General features: G+C 37.7%; 1 protein-coding gene across 4 annotated transcripts in view; it reads left to right on the top strand.

Annotated features, from left to right (window-relative positions):
• The window catches only part of Zdhhc21 (zinc finger DHHC-type containing 21), a 60,980-nt gene that overhangs the window by 17,553 nt on the left and 19,483 nt on the right, over nt 1-23,944 (top strand). For all 4 annotated transcript variants that reach the window (XM_029476195.1, XM_029476193.1, XM_021160134.2 and 1 more), the window contains 3 exons: nt 3,670-3,781; nt 6,425-6,563; nt 21,752-21,868. In XM_029476195.1, the coding sequence (XP_029332055.1) occupies nt 3,670-3,781; nt 6,425-6,563; nt 21,752-21,868 (368 nt within the window). The remainder of the gene's footprint in view (nt 1-3,669; nt 3,782-6,424; nt 6,564-21,751; nt 21,869-23,944) is intronic.

Here is a 23,944-nt window from a genome sequence, read left to right as displayed (position 1 = left end):
TGGAGTGCAGTAGCTGAAAGCTGTGTCTGTCCCATCCAAGTGCTGCTGCTCCAGCACTGGAGTGCAGTAGCTGAAAGCTGTGTCTGTCCCATCCATGTGCTGTTGCTCCAGCACTGGAGTGCAGTAGCTGAAAGCTGTGTCTGTCCCATCCATGTGCTGTTGCTCCAGCACTAGAGTGCAGTAGCTGCACAACAAAGAAATGGCCTTTTCTAATTCCAGACCTGTTTCTGTGGTCAAACACTGAAATACCTATAGGTTCTTGATACTGCCTGTCAATAAAAGACGGTCTAAAGGGAGTAGCCATGATTCAGCTGTTGTGCAATTGTCACACAAGTTGCTAGATGTTAAAAATTTAGAAGAGAAAAACAAACATATTACTAAGTTTTTGTCATTATAATGACAAATACCCAAGGCAGACAAATGTTATAAAGAAAAGATTTATTTAGTGCACATTGAAAGTACCTCATGGTCCAGATGATAGGATGTGGGAAGGCTTCCTTACCTCCATCAGTCCTTACCTCCCGGATGTCATTTTCTCCCGAGCCCTCTCCAGAATTGTCCATAAGGCTCTGCTTACAGGGTTACAGGCTCCGCTACGTTGTTCTTTCAAACTCTTCCAGAAGCCTGGTTCATGCGTTTGTTCGTTTGCTCCTTCCTTCCTTCTTTCCTTCCTTCCCTCCTCCTCCCCTTCACTATTATCATTATTATTATTATTATTATCATTATTATGTGTGTATAGCTCTGGTTATCCTGAAACTCTATAAACCAGGCTGGCCTTGAACTCAGAGACCCTGCTGTCTCTGTGTCCTAGTGCTGGAATTAAGGATTGTGCTACCACCAAAACAAAGAAGAGAGTATCTCGTTCACTCTGTGGCCATCTCTCCAGTCTGCGTTAGGACACTCTCCCCACTACTGACAGAACAAGAGGATTCTTTTTAACACTTAGAAAGTTTTGCTTTGTAATACTGCGTCACAGTTCTTGGATTACAGAGCTTGACTGCCCTGCATGCTGGAGTTTGCTAAACTACTCACTTGGACCCCAGCGTCTTAAACTGTGGGTCCTGCAACTGAATGTGGGGGTCATGAAAACTTAAGCTACAGTAAAAGATTTCTGAAATGCAAAATTTAATTCTAAATCAAATGAATGATGAATCTGCACCTCTGTAGCAATTGCCTCTACTGAGCTGTGGGTGACCTCGCTGAGTTCTAAATGCAGTGCTTCCATGTATGTGTGTGTATATGTGTGTGTGCGCGCGCCTGTGTGTGTGTGTGAGTCCGTGTGCGCGCGCAAGCGCATGTGTTATAAATGCTACCTGAAACACTCAGGCTCATAACTCATAATCATGACATGCTATTATATGTATGAATTTTAGGTTTTTTAAAAATTGTACATACAAAGTTTTCCTCTTAAAGTCTTCTATGAGGAAACAATAAAGAAAACAAGGACTTAATATTCTTCTACCATATTTCTCTTACTGGAATGTTGGATTGTAAGCACTGCTGTTTGAAGAGCTGGGTGAGATGGTACCTGTCTGTAATCCTAGCATGCAGGAAGCAGAAGCAGAGGCACCAGCCACAAATTCAAGGCCAGCCTGGTCTGTAGAGTGAGTTTCAGACCAGCCTGGTCTGCAGAGTGAGTTTTGGGCAAGCCAGAGTTGTATATCAAGATGTGTCTCAAGAAAAATAATTTTTTTTGGCTTGAATTTCTGACTAGGGTTTTATTTTAAAACTTGTTAGATGTTGTTTACCTCAGCATTATGGCAGAATTTTCAATAATTTCTGAAATGGCTGGAGATGCTTTGCTGCTATTTTGTCCTCTGTATTTATGAGTCTCTGTTTTCAGCCCTGAAAATTTAAGATCAAGACATTAATCAACTCTGCAAAATATTTAAAAGCTTTTTCTTTTGCATTATCAAATATTCATCAAAGATTTCTTTATGTAAAAACAAATAAACACAAGTATTATGGTATGAAGTTCTTTAAATGTCAAAATCATGTGTAAACTAAATAATTGTTTTAAAACAATTTATGGTTCATCAATAATGTTTGATTTGTAGACTTACTTACCTGGCTAGCTGGGATCATGTGAAACTTCTCTGGTGAAAGGTTACAAGTGTGACCAGGTAAAAGCCCTGTTTGCACCACAGAGTTAGAGGCTCCTTCTCTGTAACCGGGTGTTCTGGGCGTTCTCTTTCCTTAAGATACAGGATGTTAGGCATGGAAGAAAGCATTTATTATCTCTGGGCTGCTACATGCTAATTCACCAAAATGATGCTGTGCTGGTGCTATTATACAGTTTCCATCTTGCTTGTAGTAGTAAGGCTGGCTTGAGGTGTTTAAACTGAATTCCAATATTGTTTCTCTCATGATATGTTTCCATTATAAAAGGAACTGTAAGAGATGATGTTTTAAACGACAGTTAATTTGATACAGATTTTATTTTTATTTACCAGTTTCCTTCGAAATATCTCCAGCAGAACATTTTCCTCACATTTTCCTGTGTAAGATTGGAGTATGCTGGTCTATAGCCATTAGACTCAAGTGACTAAAGTGGTAGACTTTAAAAAGGGGATTTTTTTTTCAGAAAACAACATTATTGACATCTTCTTTTAAAAAGATTTAGAATGTTTTTGAAAAATCTGACTTTCGTATTTGTGCAGTCCTTTAGTACCACCACTGTGTGCAAGGACTATACTGTACATGGTAATACTCCTAGTGCAGCTGCTATATCTGTCCACCTACTGTGAGACTATGACAGTAGTGGAAGCATAAGGGCTGACATTTTAAGACTTTTAGAATGGTAAAATTTCATTTTAGAAACTGCAAAGAGTATGCATCTCATATAAGGAAGCAGTTCCTTTATCTTGGAAGATGAATTAATAGTTTTTATGAACAATTCATGATGAAAACAGGTACCTTTTCTCTTCTGCGAACCCTTAATTGTATTCTGTTTTCCTATAGCCCAGAGGCAGTTGCTAACTGGGTAATAGGCTGGAGCTGATTCTAGCAAGGGGTTGGCTGTGGCAGGAGTAGTGGCAATTCAAAGCCAACCTGGGCAACATAGTATCCAGACCCTGTCTCATAAAACCAAAATTCACTCAGCTGTTTATTTCCATTAAATACTAATGATTTTTCCATCCTTTGCGTCTTTATTAGATGGATGCTTTCTAAACCCAGTCTGACCTCTAGCTTTTCTCTAAAACATATGCCCAAATTAATTCATTACTATTAAAAATAAAATGCTCTAGGAAAATTGGTTTTAGATTATTTATTTACTAAAACTAAGACTCAGTATTCTTTCTTCTTTAGTTCTTTTAGATAATATAACTTGTATAAATTAATTAATTGATTTATATAAAATTCTTCGAATATTTTGGCTAGGCTTAGAGTTTTAAAGATACCACATTCTCATGATTTTTTTTTCAGAACTGTGCTTCCTGTCATTTACTTTGAAACAATGGTATATTATTTTTGTAGTGTTAAGAGAGAAATTTATAAAACACGTAGAACATGCAGCAGCATTTATGGCAAAGGTGCTTGATTATGTTGGAGACTCAGCAAAAAGAGAAATGTCACCCTGTGGAGTTTCGCAGCAGCTGGTAAGTCTGAGCATCCCTGGCTCCCTTGTGTGCCTCCTCATAAGCCTGTGCTCTCTCTCTGTCTCTGCAGAGCGGGAGCTGTGGGAGCTCTGCAACAAGTGCAACCTGATGAGGCCGAAGCGCTCCCACCACTGCAGCCGCTGTGGCCACTGCGTCAGGAGGATGGACCACCACTGTCCTTGGTAAGGAGATACTTGTCACCACACTCAAGAGCTGCGGCAGGAGGATTAGCTAAGGAAAAGACAGTGAGAACCTGTCAGCTTTAAGAAAAACTTACATTAAAGTCACTCCATTAAACATTTTATAATAAAAATGATTCTTGCAAATCCCAGAGTAAACTATCCCTTACTTATCCCTGCTACCAAGAAAACATTTGAGCAAAAACTTTGAGCAGAAAAAGCAGCAGAATTACTACATACCCAAACACAGAAGGACTAAGGTGCTTATATCAATGAGGCTTGGAGGCAGAGTATATGGCACAAGGTCAGATGTGTGGAAGCACTTACCTCACAGCTGTTTTTCTTGTCGGGGAGAAAAGCCACAATGCCCACTGCTTAGATTCCTCTTTTCTTACTCAGGAGAAGAACAACACTTTTCAGATTCACTGATAACTCTCTTCTACTCATTATACCTTTTAGAGTGTTTTCTGTTGGATAGTAACATTTTGTACATGTTGGATATATGTAAGTGCTAATTAACTTTCTGTAGAACTGCCAATATTTTTGGTCAATAGGGGGCTCTGTTGTAATATTTAAAGTCATACTGTTAAAAAGTAGATTTAAAAAATGCTCTGAGAATCTATTGTATTTCATTTCAAAGCTGTCACAAAAAACTTTGAGCAAGGTATTATATTTAATTTTGCTTATTTAACATTGAATCTTGTTTAAATATTTAAATTGGTATAATAGAACTTTATAAATATATATTCATATATATCTATTTATACATGCATGAATATAGGAAGTTAACTGTATAATAGCCTCCTTTAACCTACATCCATTTACCTGCAGTTGGCCAAGGAAGACAGTTTTCCTTTGTTTAATGATGCTAGTCAATTTCACTTGCCTTATGTATAACTCATTTTGATAGCATTGCTAATATAAACTGTTTATTTACATAGATTTCCAGAGGCTAGAAAAACAGGCTAGCATTTTTAAATAAAAGCACTTTAGGTTTTCTAATTGTCTAAATATACTGCAGGATACTATATACTATGCTAGTGTTTAAAAAGTGTACCTTATTTTTAAACCTCAGTGGTATTTCCAGTCACAATAATAGCATATAAAAAAAAACTATGTGAAATCTTCAGGTTGTTAATTCTCACACTAAAAATCCATAGGACTTTTTTTTTGTATTATTTTTCCTAATCAACTAAAAAGATAATAAGCATTTATGGAATAGCAGGGCACTGCTGCTTCCTTACAAAAGAGTGCTATAATTAAAAAAAAAATCATCTGGGCAATGTGTCTGTTTAAGAGGTAAAGACTAGGTCTTTGGTGAGGAAATGAAGCTCTCTTTTAACTTTCAGTTACTCCTGAGATATTGCTGTTCCTAGGCTTCAGTGTCTGTTTGAGGGTAGTGGTGGGAGGTTAGCAAGGAAGGTGGCCTGGTCTAGATTTGGGGATTTCTGTGATTGAATTTTCTAGCAGAGTGCCGCTCAGATCCAGGTGAGGACAGTACATGGTATTAATTTGAAGCCGAGGATTCTTACACTTTAACAAACTGCTACATTTTAACCATCTCAGCTTCAGCTCTGATCTGATGATCACTATGTCTGGCCTTTGTTTTTGTCTCTGACTGTTCTTTTTAAATAGTTTAAATTCAGGCACCCGCATACTAAGCAAGGGCTCTTCACCTTTCAGGGTTAGATGCTGTTTCTGAGCAAGGACATGTGCTGTGTTGTTCTGGACCAGAGGAGGGGAGGAAGGATGCTTAGCAACAACCGAGCAGAGTTTGAGCTTAGGGGAGCCACTTCTCTTAGAGGTCACAGGGCTAAGAGTGGACCTGTTTACCAAGTGTGTGCTCTGTAATCTCAGATAAACCTCCACAAGCATTCCAGCTCAGTTCTAGTTTTGATTTTTTTTTAAAAATAATGTAAAACAATATATCTTTAACAATTTAAGCTACAGATTGAACTTGCTATGTATATGTATATATGCATTCTCTCCTTTGGTGATAGTGTAGTCCTAGTTTGAAGGAAAACATTTATATAATTTTGAGAAAAATAATTTTATGTTGAAATTTAAATTAGATTTTAATAGTACCTTAAAAATATACCCATTTTGTAAAATAGGATACTCATTTTAAATGAACCTTGATAATTTATGATTATATATTATCATTATTATAGTTGGACTTCACTGTTGTTTTGACAGATAGTACACGTAAGTGGTTTTGAATACATTTTTAGTTTCAGCAGCCAAGGATAGATATTTCATAAAGTAAACATATAAAAATAAAATGGTGAGCCTCGCAGTTCTGTCCATGTAGCAAGTCTGAGCTGCTTTTCTCTGAAGTGTTTAAATTGTTCTCCTCTGCTCAAGTGCTGCAAGGAAGGGCAGGGTCCAGCCTCTGTCTCTTCTGAGTATCCTCGGGCCAGTGACCTAATCCACTATGCATCTTCTTGTGTCAGTTGGCACAGGGCACTGGGCTACTGTGAGCTGGGGTAATGTAGTCTCTAGCTGGCCTCCTTGGTAAAGGAGAAGGCATGTTAAAATGTGTATCTTTAAGTAGTTGGAGTTGAGGTTTAGGTGAGACTTACCTTCATGATCCTGACGTGAGCATCTTACTAAACCTTCACTGTTTGTTTTTCATTTTCCCTTTAGGATAAACAATTGTGTGGGTGAAGACAACCATTGGCTCTTTCTACAGTTGTGTTTCTACACTGAGCTGCTTACTTGCTACGCACTGATGTTTTCTTTCTGCCACTATTATTATTTTCTTCCACTAAAAAAGCGTAACTTGGTAAGACATGTTTATATCCACTAATGTTAGAGCAGCTGTGCCGTATGTGTGAACGTGGTGGTTCCTGAGTGCGGCAGAGAGAGCAGAGAGCCTCAGACCAGTGAGCTTTACGGGACACTGGGCTCGCTCGAGAGAGCGCTCTGTTGCTCTTTTTAGACAAGTCTCTTTATGACTATTTGTGTTGAGTAGATTTCTTCAGAAGACAAAATATGAGCTCTTTCAGTATATGAGTCTTGGTTTAAAAATAACATAAAATAATGAGAACAAAGGAAAAGTATAAAAATCGTGGGCTTTCTTTTTAAAATAAAATCAGACAGGTTTATTTATTTTATTATTTTAAAAAAAATTTTATAGAATTTATTTTGCATATTCTTCCTTCTCCTTCCACTTCTCCCAGATTCTTCCCACCAAAATTCATCTTCCTCTCCTCTCCTGTCTCTCTGTCTCTTTTCTCTCTCTCTCTCTCTCTCTCTCTCCAAAAACACAAGCAAAACACCAAGCCAACGAAAACCAAAGTCAAAAATCACCAAGCCATAACCACAAAAGAGGACATAAAGCATGGAGCCTGTGTCGTGTTGGTGGCTCTGCTAGGTCTGCCCTGGAGTGCGGGAATTAGTGGTATTTTTTTAAGGTTCTCAGAGAACAGTCAGCATTTGAGAAGAAGACTCTTGGTCTCTGTATTTTAAGCCTAGATCTTGGCCTAAGGTAGCCGTGAACTCTCTGCCTTCCTGCTCATTTCTCCTGAGTGCTGAGATTATAGGCCTGTGCCACCATATCTGGCCTTCTGCCTCCAGCTCTCCCTAGCAGGAAGATGAGTTTGTAGAATGTTCTAGAGCAGTGGTTCTCAACTTTCTAATGACAATCCTTAATACATTTTCTCATGTTGTGGTGACCCCCAAGTATACATTGATTTTTGTTGCAACTTCATGACTGTAATTTTGCTACTCTTATGAATCATAATGTAAATATCTGTGTTTTATGATGGTCTTTGGTGGCCCTCATAGAAAGATTGTTTGCCCCCCATGGGGTCATGACTCACAGGTTGGGAACCTGTAATTTTTAGATATAGATCATTTGAGCAGTGCTCAGATTTGTATAAATGGTGTTGATGATGCTAGCAGCTCCAGAGCCTTTGGTTCCTGACTGTCAGTGCTGTACTATGTACTATGTCTCACTGTAGAGTCTCTAATATTCACAGGAGAAAGTGGAGGATTGAGCGAGGTACTGTACGTAGAAAGGGAGGCTGGTTACCCAACCAACTTTAGTTACAGAGCTGATTAAACACAATTTATGTTCCTTTTCCATTTGATTTGGGCCTTGGTTATATTTTTAAAGACTATCCTCTGTGTGTGTGTGTGTGTGTGTGTGTGTGTGTGTGTGTGTGTGAGAGAGAGAGAGAGAGAGAGAGAGAGAGAGAGAGAACTGATGGAGGTGGGTAGTTTTTCTTTACAATTACACTGCTTATGCCTTTGCATATAAAGTGCCCTGGTGATAGGTGTGTGGTTAAGCTGTGAAGTGCAAGTGCTGGGAATCTTAGTTCTTTGTGTAGTTGCTTTGGTGTGCATGATTGTTGTGAGACCTGGCTGTTCCGTGTGGTTATAAACCTCAGTGGAGCTGTGTCTTGAAAGTGATTAGATTGTGATTATTAAATATGGTATATGTCATTAAAATTGTATCCAATAACTGAATGAAATTAGAGCCTTGAAATGAGCTAGCCTTGCTCTGAACTGTCTTCCCCACCCACTCTTTAGTTTTCAGACAGGGTCTCACATGGCCAGGTTGATCTTAAGCCTCCTCTTTCTTACTCTATTGCTAAGACAAGCCTTGAATTTGTAGCCTTCCTGTCTCAGCTGTCAGAACAGGTTTCAAATGTATTTGTCATTTTCATACTGAAAATACAGTGCCTGTTTCTATTAGAGCTTTAGAAAGGTTTCATCTTGCTTCAGGTTAATTGTGGCATAATTGGTGTTAATTAGAACATGTGAATCATCCAAGAAAACTGTGTGAAAATTGAACCTCAAAAGAAGTGTTTTAAAATTGTTCTGTAGGGTTAAGGTCATAGTTTTTCAAAGTGTGAGAGAGAAGATTTGAGAGGTGTCAGTGGAGAGAAAAAGATCATGAAAAGAGACCCCCTTTCTGAGCAGGGCGGGGTCAGCAGCTTCTGCCCCAGGGGACTAATAGACCTCCATATTTAGATTTTGTTAATCAGTTTTACTGAGGGACAAAAAGCTATTCTCATTTTTCCATACACATATAGACTGTGACTACTTTTGTGCTCCAACAAAGTTGAGTGGTGGTGACATGGTGCATGGCTAGCAAAACTCAAAAATACTAAGTACCTGCCTGTCAATAGTAAGTTTACCATGGTAGTCGAGAGGTCATTTTGAAAGCAGACACTCTAGATTCAAATTCTTACTTTCTTTTATTACATGTAGGTTGTTTAAGCCCTCTGCTTTGTTATTTCATTTTCTGAAAGGTATGAATAATGAAACTAAATAAGTTAATATATTCAGCCAGGCATGGAGGTTTTGTCTGTAGTCCTAGAACTTTGGAGGCTGGCTGATTGCAGGAGCATCAGCAGGTCAGGGTCAGCCTCAGCTACATAGCAAGTTTGAGGCTAGCCTGGGTTCCATAAGTCCTCATCTCAAAAAGCTAAAACAACTGAGAAATAAAAAGATATTAATCAGAAATAACTGGCAAATAGCTTATGTTACATTTGGTTTCATGAAAACTCTCAGAAGCAGAGAATATTTTCTTTAGTCTATTTTTATGAAAAAGTATAAGCCATTGAACAATATCACAGAGGGTTTGGTGACAGTCAAAAGAAATTCCCATAACAAATAAGAATGACACAATAATACTTACGTGAAAGATTTAGAAATTTGAAATGATGAGAATATTTTGCTTTAACGTTAGAGAGATGGGGAGATGGCTTAGTGAGCAAATTCCTCACAGGTGGTGGCCCTTGCTTGTAATCTGGTGCCTGGGAGTTGGACATGAGGAGCCCTGGATTTATGACTAGGGCTCTAGCCTAACTGGTAGGCTTCAGCCAGTGAGGGACCCTGCCTCAAAGTAGGTGTATGGCTTTCCCAATGATACCTGAGGTTGTCCTCTGTATCACCCAACATGCACGGGCACCTGCATATACATTAACATGCATACACACATAATATGAAAGATAGGAACTCTAGGTAAATTAATGCCAATTAGAGGAAGAATTACATTTTAAAGTAGAGAAACTGATTATAAGTGGTATTAGAATGTATTTTCATGCATGTACTCTGTTTTTTTACATATATATTGACTGTTTTATATAATAATCCTGAGGAAAAAATATGCAAAGCTATGTTTTGGAAACTCAGACAAGAGTAATGCAGGCTTTTAAAAATAGTAATAATACCTTAGTATTAATAAATGTCAATCAAGTGCTGAGATAATCTTGACTATATTAAAGATATCTTGGCGTAAGTGATTCTTTGGTATAGGTATATCCCTGCTGTTTGTGCCTAGCAGTGTTGAGCAGGCATTGCTGTTTTAGCCCATGCTTTCCGGTGTCTTGGTAGTAAGTGGGCTACTTCAGAGTTTGCCCTGTTCTTTTCCTGTGCTCACCTTCATCTTAGAAGTGATGAAATGAAAACTTAAACATGTATTTTCCAAGATCATGTCATTTGCCAGTGAGGACGATTGTCATGAGTCTGATGTAGTGAATGGCGGTATGAACTACTTCATTTCAACTTTCCTGGAAGAAATGATCCCAGTTATAAACCTGAAAGTATCGTCATGTCTTCAATTTTGAAGAATTTATTGATTAGCGCAGGATTATAGATGAACATTTGCTTTCAGTTAAAAAATATTTTCCATTGTCTTTTGGTTTCTATAGTTTCACTGTAAAGTTAGTTGTTGGTCTATTTCATGAACATAATGTGTTTTTTAATGATCACTTTTATGATTTTTAAAATTCTCACTCTGTTGTTTTTCTATAATTCTGTAATATGCTCCAGTATTGTTCTCTTTGCATTTTTCTGTTGAAAATTTAGTGTAACTTCTTCAACCTGTGTGATGAAATTCTTCAGTTATAAAATTTCGGTTCCACTTTAAATATGCTGTGTGACTCTTTTGCATATTTTAGCATATAATTATGTATGTGTGAGATTTCTGCACTTCCTGTCTTTGGGTTTTTTTTCTTTTTGCACACCCCACAGTTTAATCTACTTTCGACTGATCTCTCTTCTGACTTAAGGATAGCTTTTCTATTCTACTCTCTTGAGTTTTAAGTCTATTACGTGGTACCTTGTATTTTCAGAATTCACATTGATACTGTTTCTCATTGATTACTTTCCTAGGGAAATTCCGCACTTTGCCATTTTCTTGAACATTTTAAAATACCATTTCTTAATATTTTAAAGATTTATGTATTTTACTTTATGTGCATGAATGTTTGGACTGACCATGCATGTCTGGTGCCCATGGAGGAAAGAAGGTGAAGGATCCCTGGAAATGGAGTAGGGATGGTTGTATGCCACTCTGGAGGTATTGGGAATCAAGCCTAGGTTCTCTGCAAGAGCAGCCAACATTCCTAGCTACTGAGCCATCTCTCTCTAGTCCCTTCTTGAACATTTTAATGAAAGCTATTTTGATGCCCATACCAGATATTAATCTGCACCCTGATATGCCTGATTTTTTATTGAATACTGGGTAAATTGTATGGCCAGTTGTGGCAGATGAAGTTGATATGTTTGATTTACTCTCTTATTTGTTTCTATATAGGATAAAAGAACCCTCTTCTTGACCCAGTTGGGTTAGATGACATGTTTTTCTCATACTGAATGGGCTTAGTATAATGATTCGTTTTAGAAGCTCATACTTACTGCACTTGTGTTTTACAGGATGTTTGGCTGCTACATTTTATGAAAGACTAGTTTCAGTTTGTTCTTACTCCTCAGTTGTATCCTTCCAGGGTTTCAGCTAAGAGCTGAGGTGTCTCTTATGGATGGTGTCCTCTGGTGTCCTCCCTGTCATGATGACAAGCAGTGTGGAATGTACAGAGAGCTCCCCCTAAGGCATCACTGTGCTCTGGGATCTCAGCCTTTAAGTTCTCACGGGGTTGCTAGGTTGGCTGCTGTTGACTGCCTTGCAGTAGCTGGTCATGGACTGGCTTTAACTGGCTTTTCACAGTGTCCTCAGGAAGCTCAGTCTCAGACATCTCTTACAGGTGTTGGTGGCAATAATGCTTTTGTAACAGTTTCTTCTCAGGTGGTTCTAATCGCTGTTGATGCTCTCATTTATGTAAGTCAAGTTCTGTGGAGTGTTCAGTTTCAAAACTTATGTGTCCCTAAGGTTTCAGTGCTGTTGGGCTCTGGACAGACTTGATGGTGAGGTAGAGATTATCAAAGCAGAGACAAGTCAAAAGTCAGTGTAAGTCAAGAAAACCACTGTTCTTTTTATAGAAGTTCTTTTGAAGATGACATTGTAAAGAGTTACCACCAATTTCAGTAGGGAGGTCCCCCTTATCACATTGACCTTAGTGGTGGTTCTAGTCCATATATTTATTTTTTAGGTCCTTCTTTGTACTCTTCCATTTTTCCTATAAACACTAAAAACTTGTATGCCACTCTTGAGTTGTGTGTGCAGCTGGCCAGAGAGTGTCACCCCTGCCCTGTCTACCTCTTACTACGTGAGATATGCAGTAGAGACCTCAGAGTCTCTGGATTCACTGGGAGTTAGTGGTTACTGTGCATCGCCCGCTGGAGCAGCAGGTGTGTGGTTGACTTTGATCCTGTACTTTTGTCCTGAGAGAAGGGAGAGGCGTCGCCTGCTTTTCCCTTACACCCTTTCAGGTAGAGAGAGGGCAGCAGAGCGTCGTTCTCCTGTCCTAGATGCCAGAGCTGAGTGCTTTTCTTCTAGGTTGGGAAAGAGGTGTTATCAACTCCTAAGTGTGTGGTAGTCTCTAGGATGGAAGTGTTTACTCTCTAGAAGAATAGAATTGCCTGTGAATGGCACTTGCCAGTGTCTGTGAGAAGCTGCTCGGTTATAAATACCTCTTGGAAACAAGAATGGAAAGGAAGCAGGCTATTCTCAAATTCTGGGAGATAAACCGTTTGTGAATCTGCTTTTCTGTTTTTAGAAGCCTTCTTTCTGAGATAGACTAGTTTCTTTGCAGTTACTTGGCCCCAGGTTTTTCTTTTTCTTACAGTAATTTCATACTTAAATTTTTTTTCCCCTGTAGTGCTGGGGGAAGCATGGCTGGCAAACACCCCACCACTGGATTACACTTCCTGCATCTCATGTCTCTTAATCTTTACCTTCAAAATAGGACCTTTCCTGCCTACTTGTCAAGTTTTTGGGAAATACTCAGAAGTGTCCTTTGTTGAGGGAAGGAAAGTATAGAAAGTGTAATGGGTAAGGCAGTCTATCTGTCTATCTATCTATCTATCTATCTATCTATCTATCTATCTATCTATCTATCTTTTACTGTGAATTCCAAATAGGATTTATTTCTTAAACTTATTTATATTGCAGATCTTCTGTTAAGGAAAGCCTGTGGGCTTAAAACAGTTTATATGATCTATTCTCATTGAAAATAGTAATTTAAAAATTCCAGGGACTATATATATATATATATATGGCTAAGTATTTAAGAGTACTTGCTGCTCCTTCAGAGGATCCAGGTTCAATTCCTAGCACCTACCTAAGGGCTTCCAATTATCTGCAGCCGCTGTTGAGAGGGATCTGACACCCTCCTTTGACCTTCATGGGTACCAGGTACATATGTGGCATAGATACAAGGATGCAGGCAAAAGCCTCATACACGTGATAATGAATAAACAAATCTTAAATTTAAAAAATCTGAAGGTTCCAACTAATGTAAGAAAATAATAAATAGGTGTCTAGAAATTTTCAGAAACTTAGTAGCAGGCTCCTTTTTAAAAAATATTCAGTTTTGGAAAATTAGTAAAACGTGTAAACTTTAAGTTTGGAAACCTTTAAAATGTTAAGCATAAATTTGTTTGTTTTTTATGATAGTATAGTGTTGGGTTTTCCTTAAAACTCTTGAAACTGATGTCTTTAATTATTGAGATAAAAATTATTGGAAGATTTAAAAACTTATTGCTTGTGGGATAATTTACTATTCTAATTAAATAAATTAAGTGGATATTGAAGGAAATGAACTTTAATCATTGACCAACTTCTATGTTTAACTGTTTTATATACTTATTTTAAGGGCTTTATCAGCAAATTTTAGTCATTTATTGTTTAACTGAAGTGTAAGAGACAAAACTGCAGATTTTTAATTAAATATGGAGGAAGATTTAGAGTAAACTGTTTTAAGTTATATATGAGGCGTGAATCCTTATCAGTCCTGCATTTTACAATTTCTACCATAGGCTAGATAATTTTGAACTTGTATATTACTAGGAATGTAGGGAAACATCACATTTGGAGTGTCCCTGAGATTGATATGATGGCTAAGACTCAGAGACAGTCTGTAGCTCATTCATTCACAGAGCAGCCATTGACAGAAGATGATTTGGGCTGTGGTGTTTTTTGGTATAGCAAGCATCAGCCTGCAAACACTGCTTCTATTTTTTCCTGAGGAATTTTTTTTTTCCAAAGGGGAAGGGACGGAACCATGTCTGTCTCATGTCACCCGAGCTGGCCTCAAACTTGCTATATAGCCCAAGCTGACCTTAAGTTTCCAATCTTCCTGTCTACATCTTCAAGTGCAAGGATTATAGGATGTGCCACCATGGTTGGTGTACCCGAAGAATTTTTAGGCTATTTATACTAACATTTAAAATTTTTTTAAGTACAGATTTAAAATACACTAACATGTTATACAAAATTTGCCCCTCAAAGAATGATAGATTCATGCATTGATGTTTTTATCTTTTTTTATTGAGGCAGCCTGCATTTAATATTTTAATGGAACATAAAGGCTGTTCATTCTGCTTTATAAAGACATCATAGTAGTATAATTGTTTTAATGTATAGCCATTGGCAACTAGATATTACCGACAGTAATTACTATCTATGAGAGAAAAATATTTTTAAGTAAATAATTTGTAGTGTTAAAGAGAGGTTATCATTTGTTAGCAGCTAATCATTTGTGGAATACCACTTCAGTTCTAAATTTATGCTTTTAAAATTATTTTTAGGTGAAGTAGATTCAAATTAACTTCTGATTGATTCTTTTATAGTTATTTTTATGTGAAGGGCAAAATCCTACAAACTACACTTAATGATCTGAGAGCAGAGGTGACAGAAGGAGAAGAGAGGAGAGAGAGTTTAAACAAAGGGCTTGCTGCCAATATTCATAAGAAGGGAATAAATAACGTGCAGTGGCCAGCCAGACTTTTCTGCTAGCAAGATACATTAATGCTATTCTGACTGGCTGATAGCTAATCGTGTTGCTAGGGATTTGATGTCATATAGAATTGTGCCACACAATTATGTGCCTAGACATCTAGCTAATAAAGACCAGAAGACTTGGTTGCAGGTACCTTTGAATATTTCTAAACCTCATTATAATTAAAAATATTTCTATATAATCAGCCTTAAAGATAATTAGTATATCACTGTTTATTGCTGTTAAAATACTTTAGGCCTTAATGGTCATTATTTAATCATCTACAAGGTCACTTATTTATGTGGTCACTGAAGAATGGCGAATATTTATGAAATACATGTTTAACTTTTTTATTTTTTAATTGGATATTTTCTTTATTTACATTTCAGATGTTATCCCCTTTCCTGGTTTTCCCTCCAGAAAACACCCTCCCTCTATCCCTTCCCCCCAGGAGCCATGAGTCCCACCATGTGTACTCTTTGGTTGGTGGTTTAGTCCCTGGGAGCTCTGGGGGTACTGGCTAGTTAGTATTGTTGTTCCTCCTATGGGGCTGCAAACCCCTTCAGCTCCTTGGGTAGTTTCTCTAGCTCCTTCATTGGGGATCCTATGCTCAGTCCAATGGATGGCTGTGACCTCTGTATTTGTGAAGCACTGTCAGAGCCTCTCAGGAGACAGCTATATCAGGCTTCTGTCAGCAAGCATTTGTTGGCATCCACAACAGTGTCTGGGTTTGGTGATTATAAATGGGATGGCTCCCCAGAGTGAGTCAGTCTTTAGATGGTCATTTCTTCTGTCTCTACTCCACACTTTGTCTCTGTAACTCCTTCCATGAGTGTTTTGTTCTCCCCTTCTAAGATGGAGAGAAGCATCCACAGTATGGTCTTCCTTTCTTGAGATTCGTGTGGTTTATGAATTGTATCTTGGATATTCTGAGCTTCTGGGCTTCTGGGCTAATATCCACTTATCAGTGAGTGAACTTTTGTTAAGTATAGTCAAGAAGAGTGTGGGATTAAGATCAATATGAAAAAATAATCCATTAATGCTAGTATCAAGGTAATCCAGCTTTCTTTGTTCATGTGTACTGACTTCACGGCTGAGAATATTCTCTCTCTGTAACATTTACAGAGATTGGTAGACAAAAACCATCTAATCTAATAATTGCCAGTTCTTTCTGTCAGTGTATTCCTTTTCTGTCTTGACAGCTGGAACATAGAAACTCTTTAACAAGCCCTGAGCAGGCACTGGGATAATAGGTTGGCTGGATGTATGTCTTTATGAGACATAAAGTATGTATGTATGTATGTATGTATGTATGTATGTATGTTTCTGTGGTGGTCTAGTTCTAAATAGAGGAGTGTTTAACATGGGAGACACTGCAGCCTTTGCTCCTGAGGCAGTCAGTCTCTCTGAGTTTCAATGGTTAAGGCCTGGGAGAGTGTTGCCATTCCCTTAATTCTGTTAGACACTGTCGTGCTTCACGTAGTGGTGAATTTAGCAAGGGAATGTTACCCAGTTTCTTACGAATTGGTCCAGCTTTTCTAGAGATTCTATTGCCAAAATATAGTAAGGCAAACATGATAATTTTTATGAAGTATTCACTGTCTGCCTGGAAATCAGGTGCTGGTCACATTTGCTCTATAATAACAAGTTGTATGCACATATATACAAAATGTAAGGTTTGATTCTGGGCACTCAGTGATAGTCACTAGAGAGGTATAATAGTGAGTTTTCCTTTAGATAATAATTTGCATTAGGATGTAGTGATAAAATAGTTTATGTTCTTTCAGAGAATATAGGAAGAAAATAAATTTATAAATTATCCACCTATATTTTGAAATTAATAAACAAAGGCTTAGATATGTAAATAAATCTTACAGCTATAAGGATTTTCAGACTAAAACAAAATGCATTGTATTATAAAATGAATTTTCATATCAGCATTAATCTCTGCATATGAAGTTATTAGTTTTTTTGAAAACTCAAATCTTTATGTTAGGTATGTCAGACGGATATGATCCAGTTTATTTCATTTCTTGGAAAACCAGACAACCCAGATCCCTCAGTGATAGGCTGGCTCTCCATGGGGATGAGAATGTCAGTTTTAAATAATTCTGTTTCTATTTTAAACTCTACAATATAGAGTCTATATAATAATATGTAATATATAGTCTAAATTTTATGATTACGATTTTCTTTTTTATGTTGTCATGTACAGTATATCTGTAGAAGAGTGCACAAATATTAAAGTATACACATGTAGGTCAGTGAACTATCCAGGGCTGTATGGGCAGAATTTGAAAGCCAATTCTTTTTTTAAGTATGGTTAATATATACTGTGTGACTTTTGCTAAAAATATTCATAATATCTCACTTAAAATAATATATTTTTTCTTTTGATGGACAAATACATTATTCCCAGTAATACTCCCATTAGGCAGCCTTCCTTGGTTCTCTTTCTTTTTTTTTTTTTTTTTTTAAAGATTTATTTATTTATTATATGTAAGTACACTGTAGCTGTCTTCAGACACACCAGAAGAGGGCATCAGATCTCATTACGGGTGGTTGTGGGCCACCATGTGGTTGCTGGGATTTGAACTCTAGACCTTTGGAAGAGCAGTCTGGTGCTCTTACCCACTGAGCCATCTCACCAGCCCCGGTTCTCTTTCTTTTCGGTGCCTATGGTTCACTTGGTTGTGTAGCTAGAAATACTGCTGTCTATGTTTGTGAACTTCCTAATAGAATTCTCCAATGCAGTTGAATCTGTTTAAACACGTACCCGTAGATGATGCATGTTGAAGCTGCTAATAGTTTCCAAGCTTCATTAAGTGTCTGGCTTTGGCTCTGTGGTCCAGGTGAGCAGAGCGTTATGCTTGGGATTGCTTCTCTAGTCTGCTGTCGCATCCTTACAATTAGACTATCCTCTGTGGAGTGCAAACTTCGTGATAGTTGTAGAATTTATCTTGTTACATGGTAAAGTGATACTTTTGGGCTTTTTCCCCTCTATCATTTCCCTCAGGGATGATTTTGGGTATTTTCTCTTCTTCCCTCTACCAAGTGAGTTTAAATTTTAAAAAATAAAGTTTTGTCAGGTAGGATTGGTTTGTATGGTGCCTGAAGCAGTTGTTACAGCCATGATTTCTTCCTCTATATCCCTCCTTGGTGGCATTGCTCTGCTGAACATGGGTGCAGTAGAGCAGACAGTCCTGCCATGCTCTTTCATATAAGAGTGTTTGCTGTTCTATAGGTTTGACCTTTTTTTTTCTGTGAAAATTAACAATATTTATACACACATGAGAATGGTGCAGTCTGCCAGCTGAGCAATTCTCTTCCACTCTGGTGACTCTTGTTTTTAGGATTATATTAGTTATGCAGAACAGTGTGAATGGACACTTTAATGTGTTTTGAATTTTCTGATCTACAAAGCTTTTAAAAAACTGGGAAACCTTGATAGTCCTCTTATAAACAGTGAATAACAACATCTTTCCTGAAGCAAATGCTCTCCAGGCCACCCAATGAGTGGCTGTCAGGTGTGAACAGGATGATCCCTTCAGCCTTCCTGGTTCATTTCTATATAGTCTCTTGGATATATGATCTAGGAAGGAACATTGAGGAGAAACTTACAGTCAAATGAACCAGGACAAAGATGACTGACTTACTGACTGCTAAGCATGGTGTTAGCTAGTTGATCCAAGGCAAAATCAAGCTTAGTTTATCCTAGGAGAACAAGGTAGATTTCCCATTAGAAAGTTAGCCTGCTAAGTTTATCACATTAATAGGTCAGATAAATGTATATCTCAGTATATGGTCAAAGATAAAATTTAGAATTGCCATATTATCAGACAAGAAGTAGATAACTTCCTTGGTCAGAAGAAAGTTTTCCAAAACCTGGGAAAACAAATTCCTCAGCCCTGCCTCGTATGCTGATGAAATGCTGACTTTCTGCCCTGTGACGGAGGGGCAGAGCTGGGGCCTCTAAGATGGAGAGAAGGAGGTAGAGACTCAGTGATGGAGGGTTAGACCTGGAGGTTCAGTATGGAGGAGATAAGTTGAGGATCAGTAATTGAGGGTTAGACCTGGAGACTAGCCTAGTTTGCTAGGGCTAGTGTAACAAAATACCACAGACTGTAACTTAGAAGAAATTTGTCCCTCTAAATTATGATGGTGCCTGCAGATCTGACTTTACCTTGTTTATTTGGGTTATAAGCACCCACCATCCCAGTGTGCCCTTAGTGGTATTTCCTCCATGTAGAAGAGTCCTGGACTTTTTTCTATGCCCACACATCCTTCCATTTAAGGGCACCAGTGATTTGAAGGAGTGTCCACTTTAGTGTCTTAACTTTAATTTAGTCACAGCATTAAAACTTCCATCTTCAAATACAGTCAAATTCTGAGGAATTGGGGGTTGGGGATATCTTCACATGGATAGTAAAGATTCTGAGTATAAATGGGTTCTTGATGTAGCTGCATTTCATAAGATAGCTTGGGACTTCAAAAGTGCTTTATTTAAAAGAAAAAAGACAGAACTAAAGTACAGATTTAAATTCAATGTGAGTAATGCATGTGTGAACTTGGATCCAGTTGTTTTCTGAAAATATAAAACTGATAAGTAATTTTATGTTAATTTCTGTACTATTTCAAGTAATTCAAATATATAACCAAATGCACAATGTAGCTTTAAACATAAATATTTTAGTCTTGTCACCATCATTTTTAAAAAATATCTTTTCTTAAGAAGGAGGCAAGATAGATTTTATTTGGTTAGAAGTAGCCATTGTAGCATAGTAATTTGTACTGTAACAGCATGCACATGCCTTAAATCACCCTACCACATAAAACCATGTGCTAAAACCCCAGAGGCTTGTGGGGAATGAAGGCACAGCATCCCAGACCTTCTTGTCAGTTACATTCAGAAAGGGTGAGAGCCTGACAGAAACAGCAGCATCATTTCTTCTTACCAGATGGTCAGGAAGTGCACACACCCCACTGACTTGGAGCAATATGGCTGCAAGTGTGGACTAAGGTTGGCTTGTGAGAGCGAGTGCAGAGCCTTGTTGGTGGGCGTGGCTCATGTGATGCCCTCTAGGAGATGTTTGGGGAGTGACCTGTCTTGTGTGTTCCCCATGGCTTGATTCAGTAGGATGTACTTTAAAACTTGGTTCATCTGGACTTCCTCACAGATGCAATGGACAAGGAACAGTGTTCTTGTAATGTTCAAGTTGCTGCTTCATGTGTGACATGCATTGCATGTCAATTTTATTTTTATGAGGATTTAGAATTAGACCTTTTAAAAGTGAAATGTTGGTTGATAGCATAGTATTTGTTAGAGAACAATTCAAGTGGCTTGAGGAGTTTTAAGTTTTCCAGGCTCATGAGTATCAAAGGTATAGAGCCAGCTGTTAATTTCTTGAGTCTAAAACTTTGTCAGCATGCTCCACAAAAAGGCATCAGTCCTTTGTTTCAAACGTGTCCTCTTTGGGGCTTACCTAATTTTTTTTTCATTCTACCTACCTACTTGTCTGTCTGTCTATGTATCTATCTGTCTGTCTGTTCATCCATTCTTCAGAAAATTAACTCCATGCTGTTCAGCTTGGCCTTGGCTTTCTGGTCCTCCTGCCTTCCCCTTCCAAGCTCTGGGATGCTTGCTTGCACTCTTCACTCCTGGCCCTACTTTTGGGATTGCCACAACACTCGTAATCCTTAACCTCTGTCAGGGAGCATACAGTGGTTGCATTTGGGGCATTCTTCCAGTCCATCCATTACATCTAACACTAGCTGGTTTACTTCCAAGTTTACAGCAATTGACTCCTGGGGAAATACTAGTTGTTTGACTCTCTCCCTTGGTGTTTTCAATAACCATGATGCCAAATGGATTGTTCTTTGGTTTTCTGTCCTTAGAGTATAGTTCATGTTCAGATTGCTCACTTCCATTCCCTGGAAATGACCAGAAAATGACCAGAAAATGACCTTTGCCTTATCATTGTTCCCATTTCCTATCATGTTCCTTTCCATCTCAGCAGCACTGTATGCCTGCATCTCCATAGGACTGCATGGGACGTGTGGGAGTGTAGAGAGCACATCATTGTTGTTTGTCATGTGTGTGTATAGCACAGGGATAACTGAATGGGAGAACACATGGGGTGGGCTCGAGAAGGCTGTTACCTCCTATTACGGAGGTTCCCCTCAATGGGGCTAAATTAGATAATTAGTAGGTGGTTTAGTATTGTAAAGCATGCCTCTACATTCCAAATTTTTAGCATTGTAATAACAAACTTTCCTTTTGTGAACCAAACACCCTATAATGTTTCTAATTTTTGTTTTCTTCCACAAATTGTGTGTGTGTGTGTGTGTGTGTGTGTGTGTGTGTGTTAGAAAGGTAACTTGTACCAGGCAGTGGTGGGGCACACCTTTAATCCCAGCACTTGGGAGGCAGAAGCAGGCAGATTTCTGAGTTCAAGGCCAGCCTGGTCTACAGAGTGAATTCCAGGACAGCCAAGGCTACACAGAGAAACCAATGTATATATTGGTTTTCCGAGATAGGGGTTCTCTGTGTAGCCTTATATATCTATATAAGCCATATATATATAAATGAAAGGTAACTTGTAACTCTGGGACTGAGAGAGATTACCATTGCAAGACACAAAACAGTAGTAAAATCCTATAGTTTTCAACTTTCTGTTGTAAGTTCTAAAGTTATTTTTGAAATTTTCAAATATTTATGTGTTGATGACATGGAACAAAAGGAGGAAACAGTAAGGGGAATACTTATGTGCCCTGTATTGGCTCTGATTTCAGTATTCAGCAATACTTCAAGTCATTTAAAAGCCTTTCTTCTTCTTTGCAGGACCTCTTTGTTGTTCGCCATGAGCTGGCTATCATGAGACTAGCTGCCTTCATGGGCATCACTATGTTAGTTGGAATAACTGGACTCTTCTATACACAACTGATTGGCATCATCACAGTAAGGATATTTTTAATGTAAAAACTGACAAGTATGAACAGATGATGTAATTGTGGACTTAATTCTAAAATGTTACAGGAAATTTGCAAATTAATGGAAAAAATTACCCACAATTATTATGTGTTAAATGTACATAAAAATTTGCATCCCTCTTTTTAAAATGTGCAGAGTATTTTTATATTATAGTAGACCTTGTGCTTATAGGCTTCATGATTACATATGTTTTTCTGTTAATTAGTATCTAGTGTGGAATCATTTTTTTTAATCTTATTTCCTTTTATACCATAGCAATCACTTTGATTTCTTTATTACAAATAATACTTTGAACATCATTTTTTTCTTTAAATTATTTAAGATCTATTTCTGAAGATAGACTTGCTAAGACAAGACTACTTTTAGTAGTAATTAAATCATTTCTTGAATGTCCTAATTGATTTATCAGTGTGCAAACTAACTTAATAAGTGATAATCACTGTTTAGTATGCCTGAAAGACTGTCAGTTCCTTCTTCTCTATTTGATATGGGAGGAAAGTCTTGACATAGCACCAATCAATTTTGACATTTCTCTACATCAGATACAGTCATTTTTCTTACCATTTAATTGGAACAGTTACATCAAACACTTGACAGTTTCAGGTACTACTGTCTTCATGCGTGCATTTATTGCGTATGTTTTTTAGGTCAGTTTGAGGGTATAGGTGCAGAAGCAATGAGAGATAAGACTGACATACTGGGGTGCTGGAGAGTTGGCTCAGTGGTTAAGAGCACTGACTGCTCTTCCAGAGATCCAGAGTTCAATTCCCAGCAGCCACATGGTATCTCACAGCCATCTGTAATTGCCCTCTTTTGCTGTGTCAGAAGACAGTAACAGTGTACTCACATACATAAAATAAATAAAAAATTTTTAAAGACTGACATACTAGAGTATCAATTATTTTTACAATTACTGTAGTTGAATCCTTTTATCACAACAAAAGAGATTTGAAAAACTGAGAAAAATTGTAAAGATTGAAAAAAAGAGTCTTGGTAGAGAGAATGTAGGTCAGTCAAGTGGACTTCCTTATATATTATTGGAAGGAGTAGAACTTGACTTAACCTTATTGGAAGGTAAATTACCAATGCCTATCAAAATTTAAAGTGTACAATCCTTTTGACCAACCTTGTCAAAATAACCTTGTAGAAGCTATGTCTTTGAATGCAGGTGAACATGCTCAAAGGGGCTGCAGCATTGTAGTATGCTTAGCATCTATGTTGTGTATGAACATTTAAGTACTTATTAGCATGTAATGAATCAAGTAAAGAAAGAAAACCTCGAAGCCTATCATTAAGCAACAGTATTCAAGAATTATGGTACTGGCCTAAGGATGGACATGTATGTATAGGAACTAGAATTGAACTATATGGTCCTGTGCTACCTATAGAGAATTAGTTTCAGAATGCCTTGTATGTACTAAAATCTGCAGTAGCTGCTAAAACCCCTATTGGGATGGAATAGTATTTGATATACATTTATAGTGTATCTCCCTATATAGTTTAAATCATATCTACATCCTTTATAATGTCTAATACAATATCAATAATATGTAAATAGTCATTATACCATGTCATTTATGGGATGATGTATAGAAAAGTCTGAGCAAGTTCAGTGTGAGTGCAAGTTTCTTCCTAGTATTCATAGCCCGTGATCGATTAAATCCTCAGATACAGAACCCATGAAAACAAGAGGGCCAGTAGATTTTCAATAAAAATGCCAAGACTATTCATTGTGGAAAAGAGCAGTCTTCTACAAATTGTTCTGGGGCAGATAGATATTCAAAGTAAGATTGTCTCTCTGCTTCATGACATATCCAAAAAGTTACCTGAGAAGGGAGTATAGTGCTGAAGTGGACAGCCTAGAGCAGCTCTCAGAAGAAAACATAATTGACAATGTTGGTATCTTACACAGAGCACCCAAAGTAAAAACTACCAGAGAAAAATGAATTGGACTTCATCAAAATGACTTTTATCTTTAAGGGGTTCTATTTAAGGCAATGTGAGGAGACCTTAGAACTCAGTTGGTCTTCACACACTGTTGTG

This window comes from Mus caroli, chromosome 4 (assembly GCF_900094665.2).
Source record: "Mus caroli chromosome 4, CAROLI_EIJ_v1.1, whole genome shotgun sequence".
NCBI classification, from domain to species: domain Eukaryota; kingdom Metazoa; phylum Chordata; class Mammalia; order Rodentia; family Muridae; genus Mus; species Mus caroli.
Note: the sequence above shows the minus strand (reverse complement) of the source record. Positions and strands in the feature narration are given on the sequence as shown.